The sequence below is a fragment of the Neurospora tetraspora genome, assembly GCF_033439725.1.
Source record: "Neurospora tetraspora strain CBS 560.94 chromosome Unknown B0H65scaffold_2, whole genome shotgun sequence".
Classification (NCBI taxonomy): domain Eukaryota; kingdom Fungi; phylum Ascomycota; class Sordariomycetes; order Sordariales; family Sordariaceae; genus Neurospora; species Neurospora tetraspora.
In genome coordinates, this window is record NW_026944384.1 from 3,421,022 (window position 1) to 3,440,007 (window position 18,986).

At 52.9% G+C, this 18,986-nt stretch overlaps 5 protein-coding genes across 5 annotated transcripts; 2 read left to right on the plus strand and 3 right to left on the minus strand.

Moving 5' to 3' along the window:
- The first annotated feature begins 163 nt into the window (after positions 1-163).
- B0H65DRAFT_457170 (Vps54-like protein-domain-containing protein) lies at positions 164-4,380 on the plus strand. The gene is made up of 3 exons (XM_062826339.1): positions 164-665; positions 725-3,748; positions 3,815-4,380. Exons 1-3 carry the CDS (start codon positions 577-579, stop codon positions 4,176-4,178), a joined length of 3,477 nt encoding a protein of 1,158 aa, XP_062684502.1. The 5' UTR covers positions 164-576; the 3' UTR covers positions 4,179-4,380.
- Positions 4,381-6,126: 1,746 nt separating this feature from the next.
- On the minus strand, positions 6,127-7,176 carry B0H65DRAFT_110644 (uncharacterized protein). Its single transcript, XM_062820571.1, has one exon. It carries the CDS (start codon positions 6,995-6,997, stop codon positions 6,152-6,154), a length of 846 nt encoding a protein of 281 aa, XP_062684503.1. The 5' UTR covers positions 6,998-7,176; the 3' UTR covers positions 6,127-6,151.
- Positions 7,177-8,713: 1,537 nt separating this feature from the next.
- Positions 8,714-11,621, minus strand: B0H65DRAFT_519246 (putative CDC23 protein; the record flags this gene model as incomplete). The annotated part of the gene is made up of 5 exons (XM_062828714.1): positions 11,289-11,621; positions 11,095-11,221; positions 10,480-11,022; positions 9,089-10,424; positions 8,714-9,046 (listed from the first exon to the last, which is right to left on the minus strand). The coding sequence occupies exons 2-5, from the start codon at positions 11,190-11,192 to the stop codon at positions 8,714-8,716; spliced, it is 2,310 nt and encodes a 769-aa protein (XP_062684504.1). The 5' UTR covers positions 11,193-11,221; positions 11,289-11,621.
- Positions 11,622-11,715: 94 nt separating this feature from the next.
- On the plus strand, positions 11,716-13,486 carry B0H65DRAFT_457174 (farnesyl diohosphate synthase). The gene is made up of 2 exons (XM_062826340.1): positions 11,716-12,202; positions 12,274-13,486. The coding sequence occupies exons 1-2, from the start codon at positions 12,083-12,085 to the stop codon at positions 13,195-13,197; spliced, it is 1,044 nt and encodes a 347-aa protein (XP_062684505.1). The 5' UTR covers positions 11,716-12,082; the 3' UTR covers positions 13,198-13,486.
- Positions 13,487-14,134: 648 nt separating this feature from the next.
- On the minus strand, positions 14,135-18,802 carry B0H65DRAFT_110713 (uncharacterized protein). Its single transcript, XM_062820573.1, has 2 exons — positions 16,484-18,802; positions 14,135-16,424 (listed from the first exon to the last, which is right to left on the minus strand). The coding sequence occupies exons 1-2, from the start codon at positions 18,704-18,706 to the stop codon at positions 14,325-14,327; spliced, it is 4,323 nt and encodes a 1,440-aa protein (XP_062684506.1). The 5' UTR covers positions 18,707-18,802; the 3' UTR covers positions 14,135-14,324.
- Between the last annotated feature and the right edge of the window lie 184 nt (positions 18,803-18,986).

Genomic DNA, 18,986 nt, shown 5'->3' on the forward strand with positions numbered 1-18,986 from the left:
TGCCCTGAGCCCCTGACATGAAACACGCATAGAAGGATATTTTGCTAGAGGGATTCACCCTTCAAACACTTTTGCAGCAAACGGTGCAAGACCCAGCTTACGCAGTATGGCCCGCTCAAGTAATCACCGACGGCGGGCGGAGCTTCATTCAACTGCGCTACGTATCCGAACCAGGGTCCTGTGGGATCCAATGCTGCGTGGCTTCCGCTCCGAATGGGGGGGGCCTTGACTTTCAACAGCTCCGAGTCTCAACCCTCAATACCTACTCTCGTCAATATTACTGCTTTGCGCTTCTTCTCGGCCATCTTCCGTGGAAAATACAATCTGATTCTTGTCTTGTTTTCGTTTCGCTATGATACCCCGGTGATACTCTCTGTCTACCTTCGACCACGATACCTTCACGCTACCTTGGCCTGCTGGCCCGCGCCTAGTACAGCTTGAGCCTCCCACGATCATATTACCGATTGCCGAACTCCCCATCTTCCCAAGTCGCCAATCCACCGACGCATGACCAACCGCCATTTCGTCTTCCCCTGAGCTTAGGCCTAGGACTTCCGGGAGACTTGATGAGCCATCATGTTCTCCAACCAGGGTGCTCGCAAGTCGGTCGATAGTCTTTCGCCAATACCCGATGCCGGGCGTTTTGGCGACTTTCCTTTCCACGGGTGCGATGCGCTTTGTCTGTCCATGCCCTCTCCATAACATACACTAACAGCTTCTGAAGGAGAGGCTCACGCAGTCCGAGCCGCCCGTTCCATCCGCGACGAGATTCGACCGCGAGCTCCATACACTCCATCGGTGGTTCTCTCGACAGTTCAACCGGTACCTGGGGTGACGCCGTCCTCGAGTCCGGCCAGAATGCCATCTCGACCCTGCTCCAGCCACCCATAGTGCGAACCGGTCTGCTTCCTCATACCTCAGCTCCCGCTTCCACTGCGCATAAGCCCCCGACTGCTCGAGACATTCCACCTGTCACGCTGACCAATGTCCCTCCCGTTGACAATTCCGAATTTACGCAATACCTTACTCAAGTCGGAGCGTTATACGAACAATTACGGCGGGTTCAGGCGGACGAAGAAGAGGCATCTGGTACTCACAGCAGACGAGGTAGCAAGGCCGACGCAACCTCAGCCGAAGATGGACATCTACGGCCGGGTAAACGATCTGGCGCATCTAGGAGGGCTTCCAGCTCATCCATTGCGTCCATATCATCGATAGAAGCCCCGGGTCCCGCCCGACGCAGCTCAAGCTACAGAAAAGCGGCATCGCAGGGTCCTCCGCCATTGTCCACCATTCCCGTGGTCTACTTCGACGAAGACTTCCACCTAGAAAACCCACGCACTTTCGATGTTGTTAGCGAGCGATCCGAAGTAGTACGACCCGCACCGGGATCCGATGACCGAGCCCATCCCAATGGGCAGGCCTCAGCGCCTCGCAAGGCCCTTGCGACAAATGCCATATTGCAGGAGAAGCTGTCATGGTACATGGATACCGTCGAAATGCACCTTATCCAGTCAATCTCAACCGCTTCAACCACCTTCTTCACTGCACTGGGGTCTCTTAGAGAACTGCATTCAGAAGCCGCAGACTCGGTGGAAAGAATCAAGACACTGAGGAGAGAGCTAGGAAATCTGGATGAGGAGATTGCAACTAGGGGCCTGGATATCGTGCACCAACGGCGGAGACGGGAGAACATTCAACAATTGCACGATGCAGTCATGCAGCTCCGGGAAGTGGTTGAGGGGGTAGCTGTATGCGAATCGCTGGTAGACTTGGGCGAGGTGGACGCAGCGCTTGACAACATTGATGCTTTGGAAAAGCTGATTGCCGGAGAAGAGGGGGCTTCCCACAATGGTCGTCCCGGGATGGAGTTGAGGGATCTCAGGGGCACCACTGCCCTCCAGGGTGTACACAGCGACATGAGTACTCTTCGGCAACGTATCGGCAAGACCTACGAAGAGAGGTTCATAACTCGTCTAATACGTGACATCCAGCGCCATGTTGCACACGTCTCAACCCAGGAGGTTCTGATGCGGTGGAGCAGTGCTTCAATACGCGCACGAGGAGGAGGAGGCCACAACCGCGAGCCCTCGGCGTTTCCCTCCTACCTGACATCAACAGACAGTCTGCGATCGGAACTTCTGGTTAGTCTGACTGGCTTACACAGAGCCAAGTTCCTTACAGCCGCTGCGACTGCTTATAGAGAGACAGCTTTGCGTGAGATCAAAAACCTCATCCGCAGGCCCTTGCCGAGTTCGAACGATGATGATAATGAGTCTATGATGTCCGCATCAACGATGACAGGAGGCAAGCAACGCTCTCAACAGGAGCGTTCCTCCGTCCTGGCTCGTAACCTGCGTGCTTTGGAACCCCGGGACGCGGAGGAGCTGCTAGTCAAGATCTACATCGGAGTAACTGAAACTCTAAGACGACTGGATACACAAGCAAAGGTATTGTTAGACGTCGCAAGTTCTCTCGGCGACTCGGATCCAACTAGTGGGCTTAGGTCTCCACCTTTCAGCCCTACAGGCAGGCGTTTGTCTACAGCAGCTCTGGAAGCTCAAGAAGAGATTCATACAGCCCTTGATCTTTCAAACCTTCTTGGGCAAGCCGTTGATATCGCTCAAGATAAGGTCGTAAGGCTATTGAAAGTTAGGTCGGAACAGAGCACCCGTCTAACCCTTGAATGGTTCCTTCGATATTTCACTCTCAACCTCCATTTCGCCAATGAGTGCGAGGCCATTTCAGGCCGAAGCGGGACATCCTTGAAGAACCTAGTCAACGGTCACATCAAAGAGTTTGTTCAGCGTCACGGAGATGCCGAGAAGCAGAAGCTTGCCCAGGGCATGGAAAGTGACCAGTGGGCAAGCCAGGATTTTACCGAGAAAGATACTGAGCTTCTCGACCGCATATTGGAAGGGAGCACACGAGATGCAGCCATTTGGGCAGAAGCAACCAAAGTCTGGATTCCACCCTCTGATGACGAGAATGATGGCAGCGCTGCTGCTCCTGCCCTTGGAGCGCAGGCCAACAGTGACTCTGGGGACAAGGCCGCTGAAGCACAGGCGAACGGGGCTTCCAAGTCCAAGGCACGCGCTGCCGTCGTCGACTCCGAGACATTCCTCCTGCCCAAGTCCGCGATATTGTGCATGAATGGCATGGCTCAGTTTATCCACCTTATCGTCGGCATTCCCTCCATGACAGCTGATGTGTCGTCCTCTCTCATCGCTTACCTTCAGCTCTTTAACTCACGCTGCAAGCAACTCATTCTAGGTGCGGGTGCACTCATGTCCGCTGGACTCAAGAATATCACCACGCGCCATCTTGCTGTAGCGTCGCAGGCACTAGCCTTCATCGCCGCAATTATTCCTCATGTGCGTGAGTTCGTCCGCCGTCATTGCGGAAACAACCTTGTCTCCGGTGTGATGGCGGATTTCGATAAAGTCAGACGGGACTTCCAAGAGCACCAGAACATCATCTACAATAAACTGGTCGAGATCATGACTGGCCGCGCAGTTCTTGCCTCTAGGAAGATGAGGGCAATTAACTGGGATGCCGGGTCCCCAGCGGCGCATGAGTACATGGAGACATTGGCCAAGGAAACGACCACGCTTCACCGCAACTTGACTAGACAGCTACCCGAGGGAACGGTGCGGATGATCATGATGTTGGTGTTCAAGAACTACAAAGACACCTTTGGCTCGACGTTTAAGGGAGTGGAGCCTACCACGGAGGCCGGGAAGGAGAGGTGAGTCTATCATTGCTGTTCGTGGTATGATCTTAAAGAAGTGATGCTAACACCTGCGCTCATCAGCATGCTGCGTGACGTCGAATACTTTGACTCTCGCCTGAACAAGCTCGACGGGTTCGAGGATGCGGGCCAGCACCTCATCAACATTGTTAAAGCCAAGGAGATCAGGAAAGCACCTCCTCGGCCGACATCCCTAACTCCGTCCCATCCTCCGTCTCGCGGTCCATCCCGGGCTCCATCCCCTGCGCTCGCTCCCGGTTCTCGTGCCGGATCTCGCGCCGGGTCCCGTGCCGGATCTCGAGCTGGATCGCGGGCAGGATCTCGCGCGCCAACACCAACCCCGACTCAAACATTAACGGGAAGAAGCTCCGCTGAAATTATAGCAGAAGTTAGTGCCGCTGCTGAAGCAGGGGGGCTCGGAAGGTAATGTAAATTAGGAAACGGTTGGGATCAGGCGTCTAGAAAAAAGCATTAGTACTATTTAACGGGGTTTTTACCTCAAAATGTCGAGAGTGATATGACTAAAGTTGCTGCTAGTAGGCTTATCATTAACACCTCGCTGTCGGTATAGAGAGCGATCAAACAACATTCCGAGTGAAATCTTACCAATCAACAACAATAAAGAGCCTTCAACGTGGTGAACCATGCTTCCATCATTGGAGCTAAGTAGGGTGATGAAATTAACACTTCTCCATGTGTTCATGCTTTTTCAGTGATGTGGACATCTTGAGGAGTGTCGTGAAAGCCAGCATAGTTGGAAGGAGCGCGTGGACCTTTTCTAGATGGCTCGCTGTTTTACTCTTCCCTTGTTGTTCTCCTACTCATACTCGACCCCCTTTGGCTCTCTCATCCCTTCTCCCTCCTTCCCTATTTCCACTAGTGCCCCAGCTGGCTTTCCAGCGGCAGGACATTCAGTCCTTCACTGCCTGGGACCATATAAGCCCCTAGTTCAGCACCTTCCAACAACTCCCAGTAGCCGACGTGGTAGGTGTGCTGAGTGAGAGCCAGAAAACGCGTGGTGTTTTCGTAGGTATGCAGCTGGCCTCGGGTTCGACTCCAGGCTTGGGCAGCTGAGCTTTTTGTTAGTTTACTCTTTTTTTTTTGTCTTTTTTGCAAACCCGAATCTTTGATGGAAGACTTGTTCCCCCTCCCATTTTTTTTTCTTCTGCACGTTAGGTTAGCTGAGATGAAAGAAATAAGTAGTAGTCAAGTTGTGTCATTGTTGATCGTGATGTTGATGTTTTTTTTTTCCCCTTCCAGTGTTTCTCGTCGTATGAAGACCGTGTGATGATTCACCCATTGTTCACGTATCACCAACACGTCAACCACACACATACTTGGCCGCCATTTGACTATCCACAAACAGTACTTATCGCCACTACCTTCTTCCCATGGACTTTTTCAAATTGCCATTTTCATGCGTTTGCTACAGAGAATGTCGGCGTCAGCTCTTCGGCCGAGTCTACCACCCGGACCACGCATCCCCTTGTATCTTGAACTGCCCTGCCAGCCTGCCTTGCACTTCACCTAGAGATCAGGCAAATATTTTTTTGAAGCAGGTATTAGGAGGCTTCGTAATGCTTGCAGGTTAGACGCGCGTTGCGCCCATTCTTGCTTTTTCCTTGCAGACCGCGGTTGCGTTTATGTACCATAAGGCAAGAACGATATTCTGTGATGCAGTTTCTAAACTACATTTTTTTATTTTCTTCATACACAGTACCTACTTGGTACATAATGCCTGCATATCTTCTCAGTAACCTTGTCATTGGCTTAATTTGGGGGAGTGTTCGAATCCCAAAGCGGAAGATCCCGTAACGGCCTGTGAGCCAAGAACTGAAGGAGAAAAGTTGGTGCCTTATCTCGAGCTTGGTACTAAGAAGTCTAATCTAAAGGAGGAAAGAGTGATGCACATGAGCCTTGTTTCGCCTGCGTTGCGTGGATTTTGCCATGGCAGAGGTTTTTTGTCTGGCCAGGGAAGGAACGACTTGACAACGCCCGGCTTGGCCGCTTGGGCCGTCACTTCCTGATGGAAAACTTATAACTCGAATATTGAGGTACATTTTGTTACATAGTGAAAGTTTTCTCATGTGTGGGATGGAACATCCGAATGTCGTCGTTGGGAAATGTTGTCTGAGTTTGTTATCCAACAAAGGATAAGAAAAAAACATTGAACTAACTACGGTCTATGGAGATTTTCCGCAACTCCAATCAGGTACAACGCCTGCAGGATGTCTCTAGATACAATATCCACTTTTCTCCATCTAAAAGCACTCCTGTTTTGCCTACTTCTTGTCGTGACGCCGCGATAGCATGTTCTCTAACAACTTTGTGTAACCAATCCCGAGTCTAGGGTGTACCGTTAACGAAAAGTGAGACCTTATCCAAGCCTCCCGTACTGTCCTAATCTAGGAGAGAGGATGGGAGGGTGGGAGTTGCCGTGTGTTTCTTGACCGAGGTGACAAGAGTCACAAGAGTCCGATGGGAGAATGCTGTCTCGTTGGCGATGTCGGTCTCGTCGGCGGCATCCGTTTCGTCGGTGGCGTCTGTCTCGTCGGTAACGGCAGTGTGAGTGGTGGTAGGAGACTCGACGGTAGTACCACGAGTAGCAGCGGGCAGTTCGGCGACAGCAATAAGACTGACGGCCGGATTGGTTACGGAGAGAGCATCCCACTTATTCGTCTCGGGGTTATACACCTTGTGCCACTTTGCCAGGTGCGGTCGGTTCGACAGATCAGCGTTCCCAAGGGTGCAGTAAAATTTCTCGCTCCAGGTAGCCGGTTTGGTCTGCTTGTCGTCAGGGTGATAATAAGTGTAGGGGCAGGGGAACTTGATGCAGCCGCTGACCTCGGCGTTAGGGTCGTCAGCGGGCCAGAATTGCTTGACTCCGATGTGGTCGTTGGGATTGTCGATGGCAGAGACATCGAAGAAGCTCCCGTTCTCAAAACCCTGCGATCTGATCTCGGCAAGGATACCCGTTCGATCAGGGGTGCCGGCCGGGACAGAGTAGAAATTGCCTTCCCAGCCAATGGGAAGTTGGACGTCGACCTGGGCGAATCCAGGGACATTTACTGGGGGGATGTCCTTCAGGCTGAGGTCGTTGCAGTACCCGTGGTCGCCACCCTCACACTTGACTGTGTGCTTTGAGTAAATCGTTCGAGCATTTTCGTCAAGGGAGACGAAGGTGATGGTGTTGGCAGCCACAAGGCCGAATGCTGAGAGGGCAAGAAGAACCTTCGGGAGGAACATTTTGGGAATCTGTGGAAGGCTTCTGGTCAAGATTGTGTCTGATCAGAGGACGAGATGGTGGTGATCTTGGAATGTTTGGGTCGAAGATGGTGATTTCCAGGAAGAAACAAAATTAGGGAACATCTCAATCCTTTATATAAACCTTATTAAGACAGGTAAGCTCTTTCCAATCTTCATGACATACTGGAAGTTCCGAGTGTTTATTCCAACCGGTGCATGCCGCATATTCTCTTTGAAATTCAGAGTTGGCGTGCAGAAACTGGCGGGTCTGGATGCACCAAGCGCCGTAAACTGCCCGGCTCTCGTTAGAAACCCAAGTCCCCAGGCTCTCCACGGTGCATCATGTTTTAATAACTGCTCAAAGATGTCCGTTGGGAGCATTCTCTGTGCCTGTCGGTTTTGAAACTTCACGACACTCGACGGTCTTAGCAGACAAGAGGCTCAGCCGAGCGTTTTGGACATTGCCGGAGAAGGGGCTTCGCAAGCCAGTAGTCCCGGTGCTGTGCTTTGGCTGAGAAGCTGTGCAGGCTCGGATTTCCGTTTGTTGACATGCTGTAACTGTCATATAACCTGGAGTTGCGGCACATCGGAAGTCCGAGTGTATCGAGAGTATGCGCGCCCTAACTGTATGACCTGCCGGCCGGACCCGGGGTTGGTGCCTGGGTATTTTGTGCCGGGCACAATGGTAGCGGTAGACCCATAATAACGGACTGCAGTTATTCATTCCGATAACACCCTGAGATGCTTATACCCACAGGAAGTCTGAAGTGAGAGGTGGAAGAAGAACGACATGTCGTCCAGCCCTGGTCGGCGTCACCTACATGCCAGCTGTTGTCGGCCTGCAGCAGTGTCTCTCGGTGACCTTTGATTGGATAGGACAGCTGTCCACTAACTAAAAGTAGATCAGCACATGTTTTGTTGAAAGTCGTGTTATTTGATTGGGCAGAAGAGACCGGAGTTCCTATTTACAACATGGTCACTGAAGCCAACTCTTTGAGCTTGTTGATAACGTTAATCAAGTTATACCGAAACACAAATGATCCGAGTTGCAAGGCGTAAATCGAGCCGACTAAGGCTGTTACAGGTGAGTGATACGCACGGAGGCTTCATGCGTGCTTCTCAAGTGGACATCGGCGAGTGCGTAATCGTTTCTTGTCATGAAGTTTAGTTGCTGTAATTTCGTCACATCCCGGGGGAAAACAGACTGGTTGCAAGTCGGAGACAAAAGGGCTGGAAGGACAACGTAACTCTCGAAAAACGCACGACTCGGTCGGTTGCGAACTCATATATAGATGTTAACCACAATACTATGCAACCAGGTCTCGTGAACCGGGATCGTCACTCCGCCTTGATGACCGTTAATCTGTGACCGCGTGATCGTGAGAATGCACGGGAAGCCTGAAACTTGACCATCGTGACCATGCTCTGCCATTGCTCGCTCATACATCTGTGATACCCGAAGCAGGTCTTGCACGCTTTACACAACCAACAAATAGAAGGTGACAAGCAAAAGCTTTCTCTGACCATGCTCGACCAAACCAAAGCTACAGCCAAGGTTCTCGAGGCATGCAGTCTGCAACGGGGCCAGAATAAACCAGGCTCTGGATGAGCATCCTACATATTGCGTAAGACCAAGGTGGCGGGGTGGGTAACGATACCTTGAGAGGAACACCAGCTACCGATACGCAATCTGAGGCCCAAATAACGATGAGCATTTCACGCATTCGTAGGAGCACCGCCGTTATCATCATCGTCGTCGTTGTCAAGATCGTCATCATCGTATCCATCCGCCAGGTAGCCTTCACCAAACCAATCATCGTAGCGATCGTTTCCCCCATTCTCATCACCATCGCTTTCCTGACTCCGGTCTTCGTATATACCACTTCCATGGTCGGTCATTGGTGGTATAGTGTCGACGTACTCGTGGTATCGTCCAGATCTTGGGACCCTCCTCAGCCTCGGTCCCCCGCCGCCGTTGCTACCAATACTGATCATTGCTGCCGACGGCAAGTACTCTTCAATATTGGGAAACGCCAAAGAAGGCGGCCTCTAGCGCTCCGTCAAATCAGCGAGTTCCATCCTCGACCTAACCTCTCGAATGAGCGCTTTGGCCTCTTCCACCTCGACTCCATCCTGGCACAGCTCCGTGGCCAGCCGATTAGCCGTAACGTAGTCCTCCGTCTTCATCGCGTACCTGGCAAGCCACATACGTGCCTTGCTTGTGGCTACTGTCACTCCTGTCCCTTCTCCCTGCCCAGCTCCACCACGCCCCTCGTACCCTCCCTCTGCATCCCCGTCCGACCCAGGCGAATCCCCATGAACGACGAAAGATTCGCCATGATTTGAGGTGCCAACAGCTGAAGCATCCACGTTTTCAGTGGCTCCTCCATCCTCCTGTGCCACACAAAGCTCCATATACGCCCTAGCCTCCTCGACCTCACCCAGGCGGTCATACATGGTAGCAATCTGTAGCAAAACCTCTGGATCCATCTGCGCCATCCTGTCTGCAGGTCCCGCACTCCCAAAGCTACTCAACGTCGAGTCGTAATAGCTATCCGCTAGCAATGCCCTCTTGAGTGCCTTTATCCCGTCCCTGTCTTTCCCCATTTTCTGCAGGCACGACCCGACGGCCTGCCACATCTTCCCATCCCAAGGCCTGAGACCAGCAGCCTTCTTGTAATAGTATAAAGCGTAGGCATTCATCTCCAGCACCTCGTATGTCTGGCCAAGACCGTACCAAGCGCGGTAGTCGCGACGGTTGACATCAACAGCGCGCCGGTATGACTCGATGGCTGCGTGTGTGTTCTTCAGTTCGACATATTCGTGACCCATAAGCGTCCAGGCAGAGAGACAGGAGCGGTCCAGCGTAAGCGCTCGGCGGAAGTACTGTACAGCCTTTTCGTGGAGAGATAAGAGGGAATAGTAGTTGCCTATGACGACGCACGATTCGGGTCGGAATTTGTCAATGCTGGAACAGAGGTGGGCCAAGAATGCTAGTTTTGGGCGCATGTTGAGAACGTAGAGAATGTTGGAGTAGTGATCCAACGAATCGAGACGATGGGGATGTAATGCAAGCAAGTTGCTAAAGTTTTGTTCCGCAGTGTAGAGGTCCTTGGAGTGGTAGTTTAAGAGAGCCCTACAGGTTAGTATGAAGGAGGATGTGGGGAAAAGCTTCAGGAGATCGTTGACAGAGGCAGCGAGATCTTGTCCTTGTTGATACAGATTAACCGCCGTGTTGGCGTAAAAGATGAAAGACATGATGTTTTGCGGAAGGACAGGGGTTATCTTGTTGAGCTGTTCGACCCCTGAGATGAGATTTGTGAGCTCCAGCCAAGCGCCCCAGTTCCATGGGAACAGATGGACACTGTTGAGAAGGTAATCAAATGCGGCGTCTTCGTTCTTTTCCTTGACCGAAACCATTCCGTATCTGTTTCAACATCAGCACAATGCCCATAAAGGGCAGTAAACACAGGGACACGTACAGATATTCGAGGAAGCCCTGACTTGGTGGCAGATCGGAGTCCTCGGCCTTGCGCTCGGCAAACCATCTTTCGAGGAAGCGGCTGACAATAACCAGATGGCTGTTCTTGATGGTGCCCAGGTCCTGAGGACCCATGATCATCTCCGACTCTTCGTTCTTTTTCTTCTCTCCGGAGATGACTTTGGCATAGAGGGCCAAGAACAAGCTTTTCTGACTGAGAGAGGGGAGAGCCTGCTCGAACGACGGCGCGGCGCTTGCCTTGCCCTTGCCTTTTGGTGTAGTAGCATCATTGGCTTTCGTGGATAGGAGGCCGGAGAGAAGTGAATCTGGCAAGAAGACGGAAGCGCAACGGTCGAACTCTTTGCAATCGAAGAAGGACTTGGCGAGCAGATACTTGCTGAGCTCCTTAGCCTCCAGCTCAGCTTCTACTGGGTCCGGGTTGGAGGAGAAGGCCGGGTGCTGGTATCCCTGAAGTCCAGCCGCGGCTTCTTGATCCAAATCACTTAGGACTGGGTCGGGAACCGAGTCAAGAAGCTCGGCGGCCCTAGATATGTTGCGTTAGCCAAGGGAGGGGGAGGTGGCATGGCGGATAACGGAATGATGAGATGAAGAATACCATTTTGCAGATTGGTAAAGACAACGCTCGGAGCATTTTACAACTGCATTTTGCAGAGCTTCTTTAAGGTGTAGGGTATCTATTGCTGATAGACGCATCGTGACAAGTGTTGTTAGTGTTTGTGTCGCTGGAGCTAATTGTTAGTGAATGAGGTAAACACCGAGCGGGGCGAAGGATCGCAGAGGGAGGCGGACCGTTTAGTGATAACCAATCACTAGCTTATTGAAATATGGTTTCCGGCCAATATGAAGCAATCAAAAAGTGTGACAGTCCGGTGCCATTCATCAAAGGCGCGCTTTTGTGAGTTGAAATAGAGATGTTGAAGAGTGAGGTTGGCCGATGGATCAAAATAACGTCGTCAACATTGTTGTCCCAGGTCGCTGTTGGTTGGTCCTTTCCTGGTTGCTACAGGGCATTCAGCGCAACCAGGAACGCGCGCACGGTGCACATTGAAGGTTGCGCCGGCAGGCAGCATCAATGGCAGGGGCAGCACATTGTGAAAGTGCGGCTACGGCGCAGGCGGCAGGGGCAGTCGCGACCACTGGATCGACACCACGATGCGCGGGCGGCCAAGTATACAGGGATCGCAGGAATATCTCTTCGGAGTTCAGCGACCAAACTTGGGATTTCTGCTTTTGTATATGGTCGTGATATTTCTCCATTCATAGCTAGGCCGTGTTGACTATCGCAACCCCTTTTGTTGGGTCTCTGTGTTGGGTAACTTTGGGTCATCTTGGAGACAGTAGACTTTCTCCACCTGTCCGATATATTACCCAAAGAGGTGCGAGATTCCCACATCTAGCATTGTTACATTGTACAGCTGTCCCGCCGACCCCACCAAGCCAAGCTGGCTCTGCTAAACAGACATTCCTATTGCTTCCGTAGCTAGTAAATGCGATTTCCCACCTCCTGAATACATATCTCTTCCCCCTCTTCTCCCACCAGCAACCTCTAAAGTTTCTTCGGGCAGAAACCACATATCGCAACCATGGCCAAGACAACAACCCTCAAGGAGTTCGAGAGCGTCTTCCCCAAGCTGGAGGAGGCGCTCCTCGAGGATGCCAAGGCATACAAGCTGCCCGAGCAGATGCTCAGCTGGTACAAGCAGGTGAGAGCATCTGGTCGCGTCCCGACAAGGAAGAGCTGTGATACTGACTCTATCGCCTTTCCTCGTCGCAGTCCCTCGAGATCAACACCCTCGGCGGCAAGTGCAACCGCGGCATGTCCGTCCCCGACTCGGCCTCCATCCTGCTCGGCCGCCCCCTGACCGAGGAGGAGTACTTCCAAGCCGCGACGCTCGGCTGGATGACGGAGCTCCTCCAGGCCTTCTTCCTGGTCTCCGACGACATCATGGACTCGTCCATCACGCGCCGCGGCAAGCCATGCTGGTACCGCCAGGAGGGCGTGGGCATGGTGGCCATCAACGACGCCTTCATGCTCGAGTCGGCCATCTACACGCTGCTCAAGAAGTACTTCCGCTCGCACCCGCGCTACGTCGACTTCCTCGAGCTCTTCCACGAGGTGACCTTCCAGACGGAGATGGGCCAGCTGTGCGACCTGCTCACGGCGCCCGAGGACAAGGTCGACCTGGACAACTTCTCGATGGACAAGTACACCTTCATTGTCATCTACAAGACGGCCTACTACTCGTTCTACCTGCCCGTGGCCCTGGCCATGTACATGCTCGACATCGCCACGCCCGAGAACCTCAAGCAGGCCGAGGACATTCTGATCCCGCTGGGCGAGTACTTCCAGGTGCAGGACGACTACCTGGACAACTTTGGCCTGCCCGAGCACATTGGCAAGATCGGCACCGACATCCAGGACAACAAGTGCTCGTGGCTGGTCAACAAGGCCCTCAGCATCGTCACGCCCGAGCAGCGCAAGACGCTCGAGGAGAACTACGGCCGCAAGGACAAGACCAAGGAGGCGGTCATCAAGCAGCTGTACGACGAGCTCAAGCTCGAGGACCACTACAAGCAGTACGAGGAGGAGCGCGTCGGCGAGATCCGCAAGATGATCGATGCCATTGACGAGAGCAAGGGTCTCAAGAAGCAGGTCTTTGAGGCCTTCCTTGGCAAGATCTACAAGCGCAGCAAGTAAATCATTCTAATCGTCGATTGAAAAGCTACGAACAATAATGATTGCTTGAGGGACGAGGGGGAAGATGATATACTTAATGTTGGATTGCGATGATGGAACAAACACAAACACAAAAAAGCGTTACCATTTATTCACAAAGTTTTAGCGAGCTTTGCGCGCGAGAGATACCAGGCCTTGTTTTTCTGCTATACATATTTGCATGCATGGCGAGAAGGAAGGAAATAAAAAAAGAAAGTAAACATAATAATAAATCGAATCCCAACGGTTTGGGAACATTTCTACCCGCTACAAGATCCTATCCATGCATGATATTTAATCTGGTGTATCTTGACAGAGGTGCTGGGTGTTCTTTGTGATTCTTCTCTCGTATTCGTTTTTAAAGTCGTGGTTCGTGGCACAATTGGTTTTGGATTCTGATTCTTCATGAACAACTGAAGGGGGAAATGCCCACTCTTGTCTTGAAATCGCATGCTGGATCCAACTTGGCAAATTGCAGTACAACAACGTTTGCCGCAAGCTGAGGTTACACGAATAACAAACCTGTATCTCCACGAGATACCCATGCTAGATGCGAATCTATGTCTTGCTGCTGAGTGTTAAAAAAACTGTGATGAATATTTCTGTGAATGCATCCTACGAGCCCAAGATTCCCCTCTTTATGGGTATAATTCATTCCATGGCCTTGCTCCAGCCCCAGCGCTTCTCTCTATCTATGTTCCTCTAACCCCTAGCCTGACCCCATGTTAAACCATCCGCCTTGCATAAGATGTGTAGATATATCCATAAGTTCCCTAACCGCTCAAACCGGACCACAGCCGTCCTACTATCATCAATCTAGTGGAGAATAAGACAAGATAAACAGAATTAAATGGTCAAAGTATAGGTATAAAACAACATCACCGCCGGGAAATCCTCGAGTCCACCAAAACGTTCAGATAGCCATAACTTCCGTTCGTACCACCTGTGACAAAAACATCCTTTACATGAGCCGTTGAACAGCATGAAATAACCCAACAGAAACCCATACATTGTTTTAGAAACGGTCGGAAACTCGTGATCGGCGTTAAGTCATAATAAGTTTTCGTTATACAGTCCAAGGAAAGCTCTTTAAACACATATCTTGCCAATCAGTAATTGTAAATGCTCCCATTTCTCGCGCGGCCGGAAGAATTGCCCACTCGGACACTCCGTGCTCGTTGCATGGAGTCAGTGTTGCTTCTGTCTGCCTTTCCAAGGAGACCTCGCGGTTCATCTAGGGCCTCATCGAATGACAGTAGCGGATGTGGCTGGTTTCTCAAAGAAAAGGTCCGTTGACGATCGTGTTCATACCCGGAGGACGGAGGAGAACCTTGCTTCGATTGGGGTTGTGGCCCACCAGACGACGAACGGGGACGGTAACCTTCTGTATCTCTACCTCTGGACGAGGGGGGCGGATAGTTCGGCCCGTTGCCGAGGACTGAGCCGGGTATAGGAGGTACAGGTGGTGGATAAGCCGATCCTGACACGCTCCTCATACCCCCAGAAGTCCCGTCTCGACTCGTCATCCTGCTCCGCACCGAGGGAGCCCGACTAACGGCTCGGACACTACCTGCACTGGAACCTGGCGGTGCTTGGCCGCCACTAGTTCCTGGCCGAGAACCAGGGGTTCGCATGCTCGGTTCCCGTCTAACAAGTGTTCGGGGTGGCAGGTCGAGAGGTTTGGCACCGGGAGCCAATTGGAATCCTGTGGCCATGTCGACCAACGGCATGCCTTCTGGGGCCCTCACACCTCGTCCTTTACCTTCGCGCGACCATTGGGGTGGTTCAACGAATTTCGGAGTTAGGTCGACAAGAGGCCCGCTGGGTGTTCGCTGCTGGTTCGGTTGCTGACGACGATGCGTTTCACGCCCACGGTCGTACTGGGACGGTGCGTACTGTGATGGCGCATAATGCGATGGAGCGTACTGAGATGGCGGCGGCTGATTAGACGGAGCACTGCGACGAACAGAGGGTGCTCTTGTGCTGCGCTGCGTGGCGGTGTGTTCAACTGCCGAAGGAAGCCATGCCTTTGGTTCGGATCGTCCATCGTGCTGTCCGGTCTCCTCAGTTGGCGAAGTTACCAATCCGCCATTCAAAAGGCTGGGTCGATCGGTAAAGGGATTGTCGGTGACGACCTCCGGTTTCTTTCTCTCCTCTTCCTTCTGCGCCTGTTTTCGCTCTTCATATATGTTCCCAAGCAAACCGCTCGTGCCAAATGGTGCTTCTTGCTCTTCTTGTGTAGCTCTTCTGACTTTCTGGAGCTTATCAAGTGATGGTAGCGGCGGGGCTTGTTGTCTGGATCGGTCGGCTTCCCAGTCCTTGCCAAACTCATCGATGGGCTTGTCGAAACGCTGCAGGTCGATTAGGGGCTTGAATGTACCGATCGGGTAAGGAGACTCGTCGACTGAAACTCTGATCTTGTGGCCATCATCCACATTGACATCTTTAACTGCCATTCTTGGTTTGTGCGGCGAAGAAGAGAGTTGAGGCGGTTTCTCTGCATCCCGCTCTTGCCTTTTCTTATGCAGCTGCAATACCTTGTTAACCAGATACCAGCTTCGCCAGGCTTGGACGCGAGCAGAAAACTGATGGGCAACCGCGGCGTCCTCGGTGCTGAAGTAGTGGACGAAATTATCTGTCGACATGAAAATCGTGGTTTTCTGCTGGCTTTTGATTGCATAGCAATGTTTCTTGGGTGGTCGTAGCTCCTTTCGCTTCTGTGCTTCGGTCGGCGTGTAGATGTCGAAATCAGATAGATGGCAGATGCTCAAGACGTCCTTGTCTGATAGTTTTGCGTCGGGCTTCTTGGACGAAACCAGTTGTCCGTTTTCTAGCAATGTGATATAACGCTTGGTCCATTTCCCAGGCCTGTGGGAGTGCTGAAGTGGAAGGACAAAGCCAGTAGGTATCTTGTGTTCGCGAGGAACACTGGCGAGGTCTAGGTTCTCGTCGCTGCGGTCGTTTTCGGTCTGGATAATCAAAACGTTCTGCATGTCTTGGTCCCAAGAGTTTAATACATCACGGATACGTTCATAGCGACGAAGGCGTCGCTCGAGACCCAGGGGGGTATACGCCTCGATGACCATGCTGGTGTTGACATTGACGGGAAGGCCTGTCTTGTCGGCATAAGCCAACAAGATGTCCACAGTAGTAGTATCAACCTCAACCTTGAGATCCACCGTCACGCCCTTACAGCGAACGGTAACGCGCTAGCACAATAACCCATTAGTCGGCCACCTTCATTTTGTTCATTGTGAGGCTGACTTACTCTGTCAGCGCCATTGATGGCCCCCTTTGGCACCTCATCTTGAACTGGTACAATGCCGCGCCCTCCAGAGCCAGCATACGTCCTCGCATCCCGACTCCTGGATCGGGTCTTGTCAATGGGGGCACCCATGGAGGAGGCCGGGGAAACTGGTGAAGTTGGAGAAGTTGGAGGTTTTGGTTGAGAAGGGGAAGTCGGAGAGGCGATCTCGATGCGGGTTGGACCTTCTGGCTTGCGACCGCGTGAGAGAAAAGGTAGTTTTCCAAAAACCCGATTTTTGCCTCTGAGGGAGAAAGAAGAGTGAGAGGGTGCGGGCGAGGGCGGCACGGCTGAGGACTGGTGGCGGTGCAGATGTTGGTGGTCCATGATCATGTCGGTCTCCAGCTTGCACCGTTCGGCAAGGGTTTGACTGTCGGCTCCCGTGTCTAATCGTGGCACCGAGGTTTGCGAGGTTTGTGAAGCCAAGCCGTCGGCCCCAGTGGTGTTGTTGGTGGTGCCCTTGGTGCCGTTCAGGTTAGATCCCTTGTCGGGAGCAAGGCCCTCCTGACCCTTAATCTGACCCTTAATCTGCGCCGTACGGGGTGAGCGGGGTCGTTCTTCGGCAGCTCCGTTGACGGGTTGACGGCCGTGACCGGTTGCGGGATCGAACGGGTTATGGTCCCACCCAGAGACAAGCGGCAGTGGTAGCAAAAAAGAGTGGTGATGGTCCTGGCCGTGTGTGAGTTCCCGTTCCCGGGCGGTGGTGTCGCCGACCGTGTCTTTGAATACTTGTTCAAGCCAATTGCGTGTCTCTTTGGCCACATCGACCTCTGCACAGTCCGTGGCAGTGGCCGAGACAAGGAAGCGCACTGGGGCTGGAAAGTTTGGGTGGTGGTTTGTGTGCAGATTTAGCTGCAGGTCCGGGCCCAGGTACGAGTGCGTCTGCTTCTGCGTCTGCGTCTGCTTCCGCGTGGGATGCTGCTGTTGTGTCGTGGTGGTGGGCGAGGGGTGCGCCGGCTCGGATGATGAGAACGAGGGGGAGATTGGCACGGGGAGGTAGGGGCCCTTTTTCTCCAACAAGAAGACGGCGGCGTCCTTTTCAAGTTTGTCTTTGTATTGGTTGCCTCCTTTATTGCGCGATTGTTGGTGTCGACTCAGGCTGTTGCTGCTGCTGATGCTTCTGCTGCGACTTGACCCATCCTCGTTTCCCTTGGAATGTTGGGGATCGTCCACGTTCTCGCCAGCCCTTGAGCTTATGCACGCTTGAAGCTGAAGTCTGGGTCTCAACGCGGGGGAAGAAAGAGGGGGGAGATGGGGAAGTAGTGACGGTGAAGTAGAACTTGAAGACCAACAACTTGAAGCTGGCTTGGACCCCAAACCCCGGCCGTCGCCGTCAGAGCCGGGGACTCCCTCCCACTTGTTGCGATTCACGTCATTGTTGTCTTGTCCCGGCCGAGCGTTGGAATTGCAGGGCAGCAGGTGGTGCAAGGGCGGCTTGGACGGGAGAGACGGCTTGTTTCCCTCTTTTCCAGTTTTTGGAAAAGTCAACCAAGACTGGGAGGTACCGCTACCGGTAGTCGGTGAGGGTACAGCCCCAGGTACCACTGCCGCTGCAGGTGCTGATTGGGGTACCTGAGCCACTAGCAGGGGGGTGGTAACATTCGTACCTGCGGTGCAGGTGCCTGCAGCGTCTGCAGTGTTAGCTTCCACTTCGATTTCCACTTCAACTTCCAGCAAATGGTCGAGATTCTCCTTCCACCGCGGGTTCCTGCTTCTCTTCCACTTTTTCTTTCCACCCCCCCAGTCGGCGGCTGCCGTGGCCGGTGATCTCCTGTGCCCTTTCTTGTACGGCGCAGAGATGGCCAAGGACCCGACGCCCGTCCGCTTCTTTCTGCGATCTTGATCCTGCCATGTGACGCTGCTGGTCGGTGTCGCTGTCACGGTGCCATCGGACAGTGACACGCATCTCTCCCGGAGAGCGCTGCAGTATCGCGGTGAGGATGCCCTCTCCGGCCCTGGCTCCGGCGCCAACAGCGTCTCCACCAGGGCCACTGATGATGACATGACTGGGGCTGTTGGGGCTTTTAGGGCCCTACCAGCCCTGTTCCCCACGGTCAGTTTCAGCTGCTCCTCGGCTCCTTGGCGGTAGGGGATATACTTCCGCTCTGGAACCCCGATGGTGGGCCTCGAAGTGGAAGTCGAAGCTGACCCCGAAGCCGGACTTGAAGAGACCGGTCCGGAGTTCATTGTTCTTTTTTCTCCTTTTGCTGGAAGAGATGGCCGGCCGCTTAACGCTCACAGCTCGTCAACTTTACGTCCGTCTTGTCGTGGCTGTCGTGGCTGTCCGGGCTGTCGCTTGTCTCGTCCGAGAAGTCGTAAGATGAGAAGGGTCATTGCTATCGAGTCGCGAAAGAAGAGGATAGCAAACATTATTTCTACTCTATCTGACACGAAGGGCTTTAGAGGCAACCCGCGTCGACAAACATCCCTTACCTGCCTTGCCTACAACCCTCACGCGCTCAGATCG

What these genes read in the sequence shown, in the direction of transcription:
- B0H65DRAFT_457170 (XM_062826339.1), top strand. Translation starts at nt 577, where the DNA reads ATGTTCTCCAACCAGGGTGCTCGCAAGTCGGTCGATAGTCTTTCGCCA. An exon ending in GGCGACTTTCCTTTCCACGG is followed by an intron (nt 666 to 724) that starts GTGCGATGCGCT and finishes CAGCTTCTGAAG; the next exon opens with GAGAGGCTCACGCAGTCCGA. An exon ending in ACGGAGGCCGGGAAGGAGAG is followed by an intron (nt 3,749 to 3,814) that starts GTGAGTCTATCA and finishes TGCGCTCATCAG; the next exon opens with CATGCTGCGTGACGTCGAAT.
- B0H65DRAFT_110644 (XM_062820571.1), bottom strand. Translation starts at nt 6,997, where the DNA reads ATGTTCCTCCCGAAGGTTCTTCTTGCCCTCTCAGCATTCGGCCTTGTG.
- B0H65DRAFT_457174 (XM_062826340.1), top strand. Translation starts at nt 12,083, where the DNA reads ATGGCCAAGACAACAACCCTCAAGGAGTTCGAGAGCGTCTTCCCCAAG. An exon ending in TGCTCAGCTGGTACAAGCAG is followed by an intron (nt 12,203 to 12,273) that starts GTGAGAGCATCT and finishes TCCTCGTCGCAG; the next exon opens with TCCCTCGAGATCAACACCCT.
- B0H65DRAFT_110713 (XM_062820573.1), bottom strand. Translation starts at nt 18,706, where the DNA reads ATGAACTCCGGACCGGTCTCTTCAAGTCCGGCTTCGGGGTCAGCTTCG. An exon ending in CCATCAATGGCGCTGACAGA is followed by an intron (nt 16,425 to 16,483) that starts GTAAGTCAGCCT and finishes TTATTGTGCTAG; the next exon opens with CGCGTTACCGTTCGCTGTAA.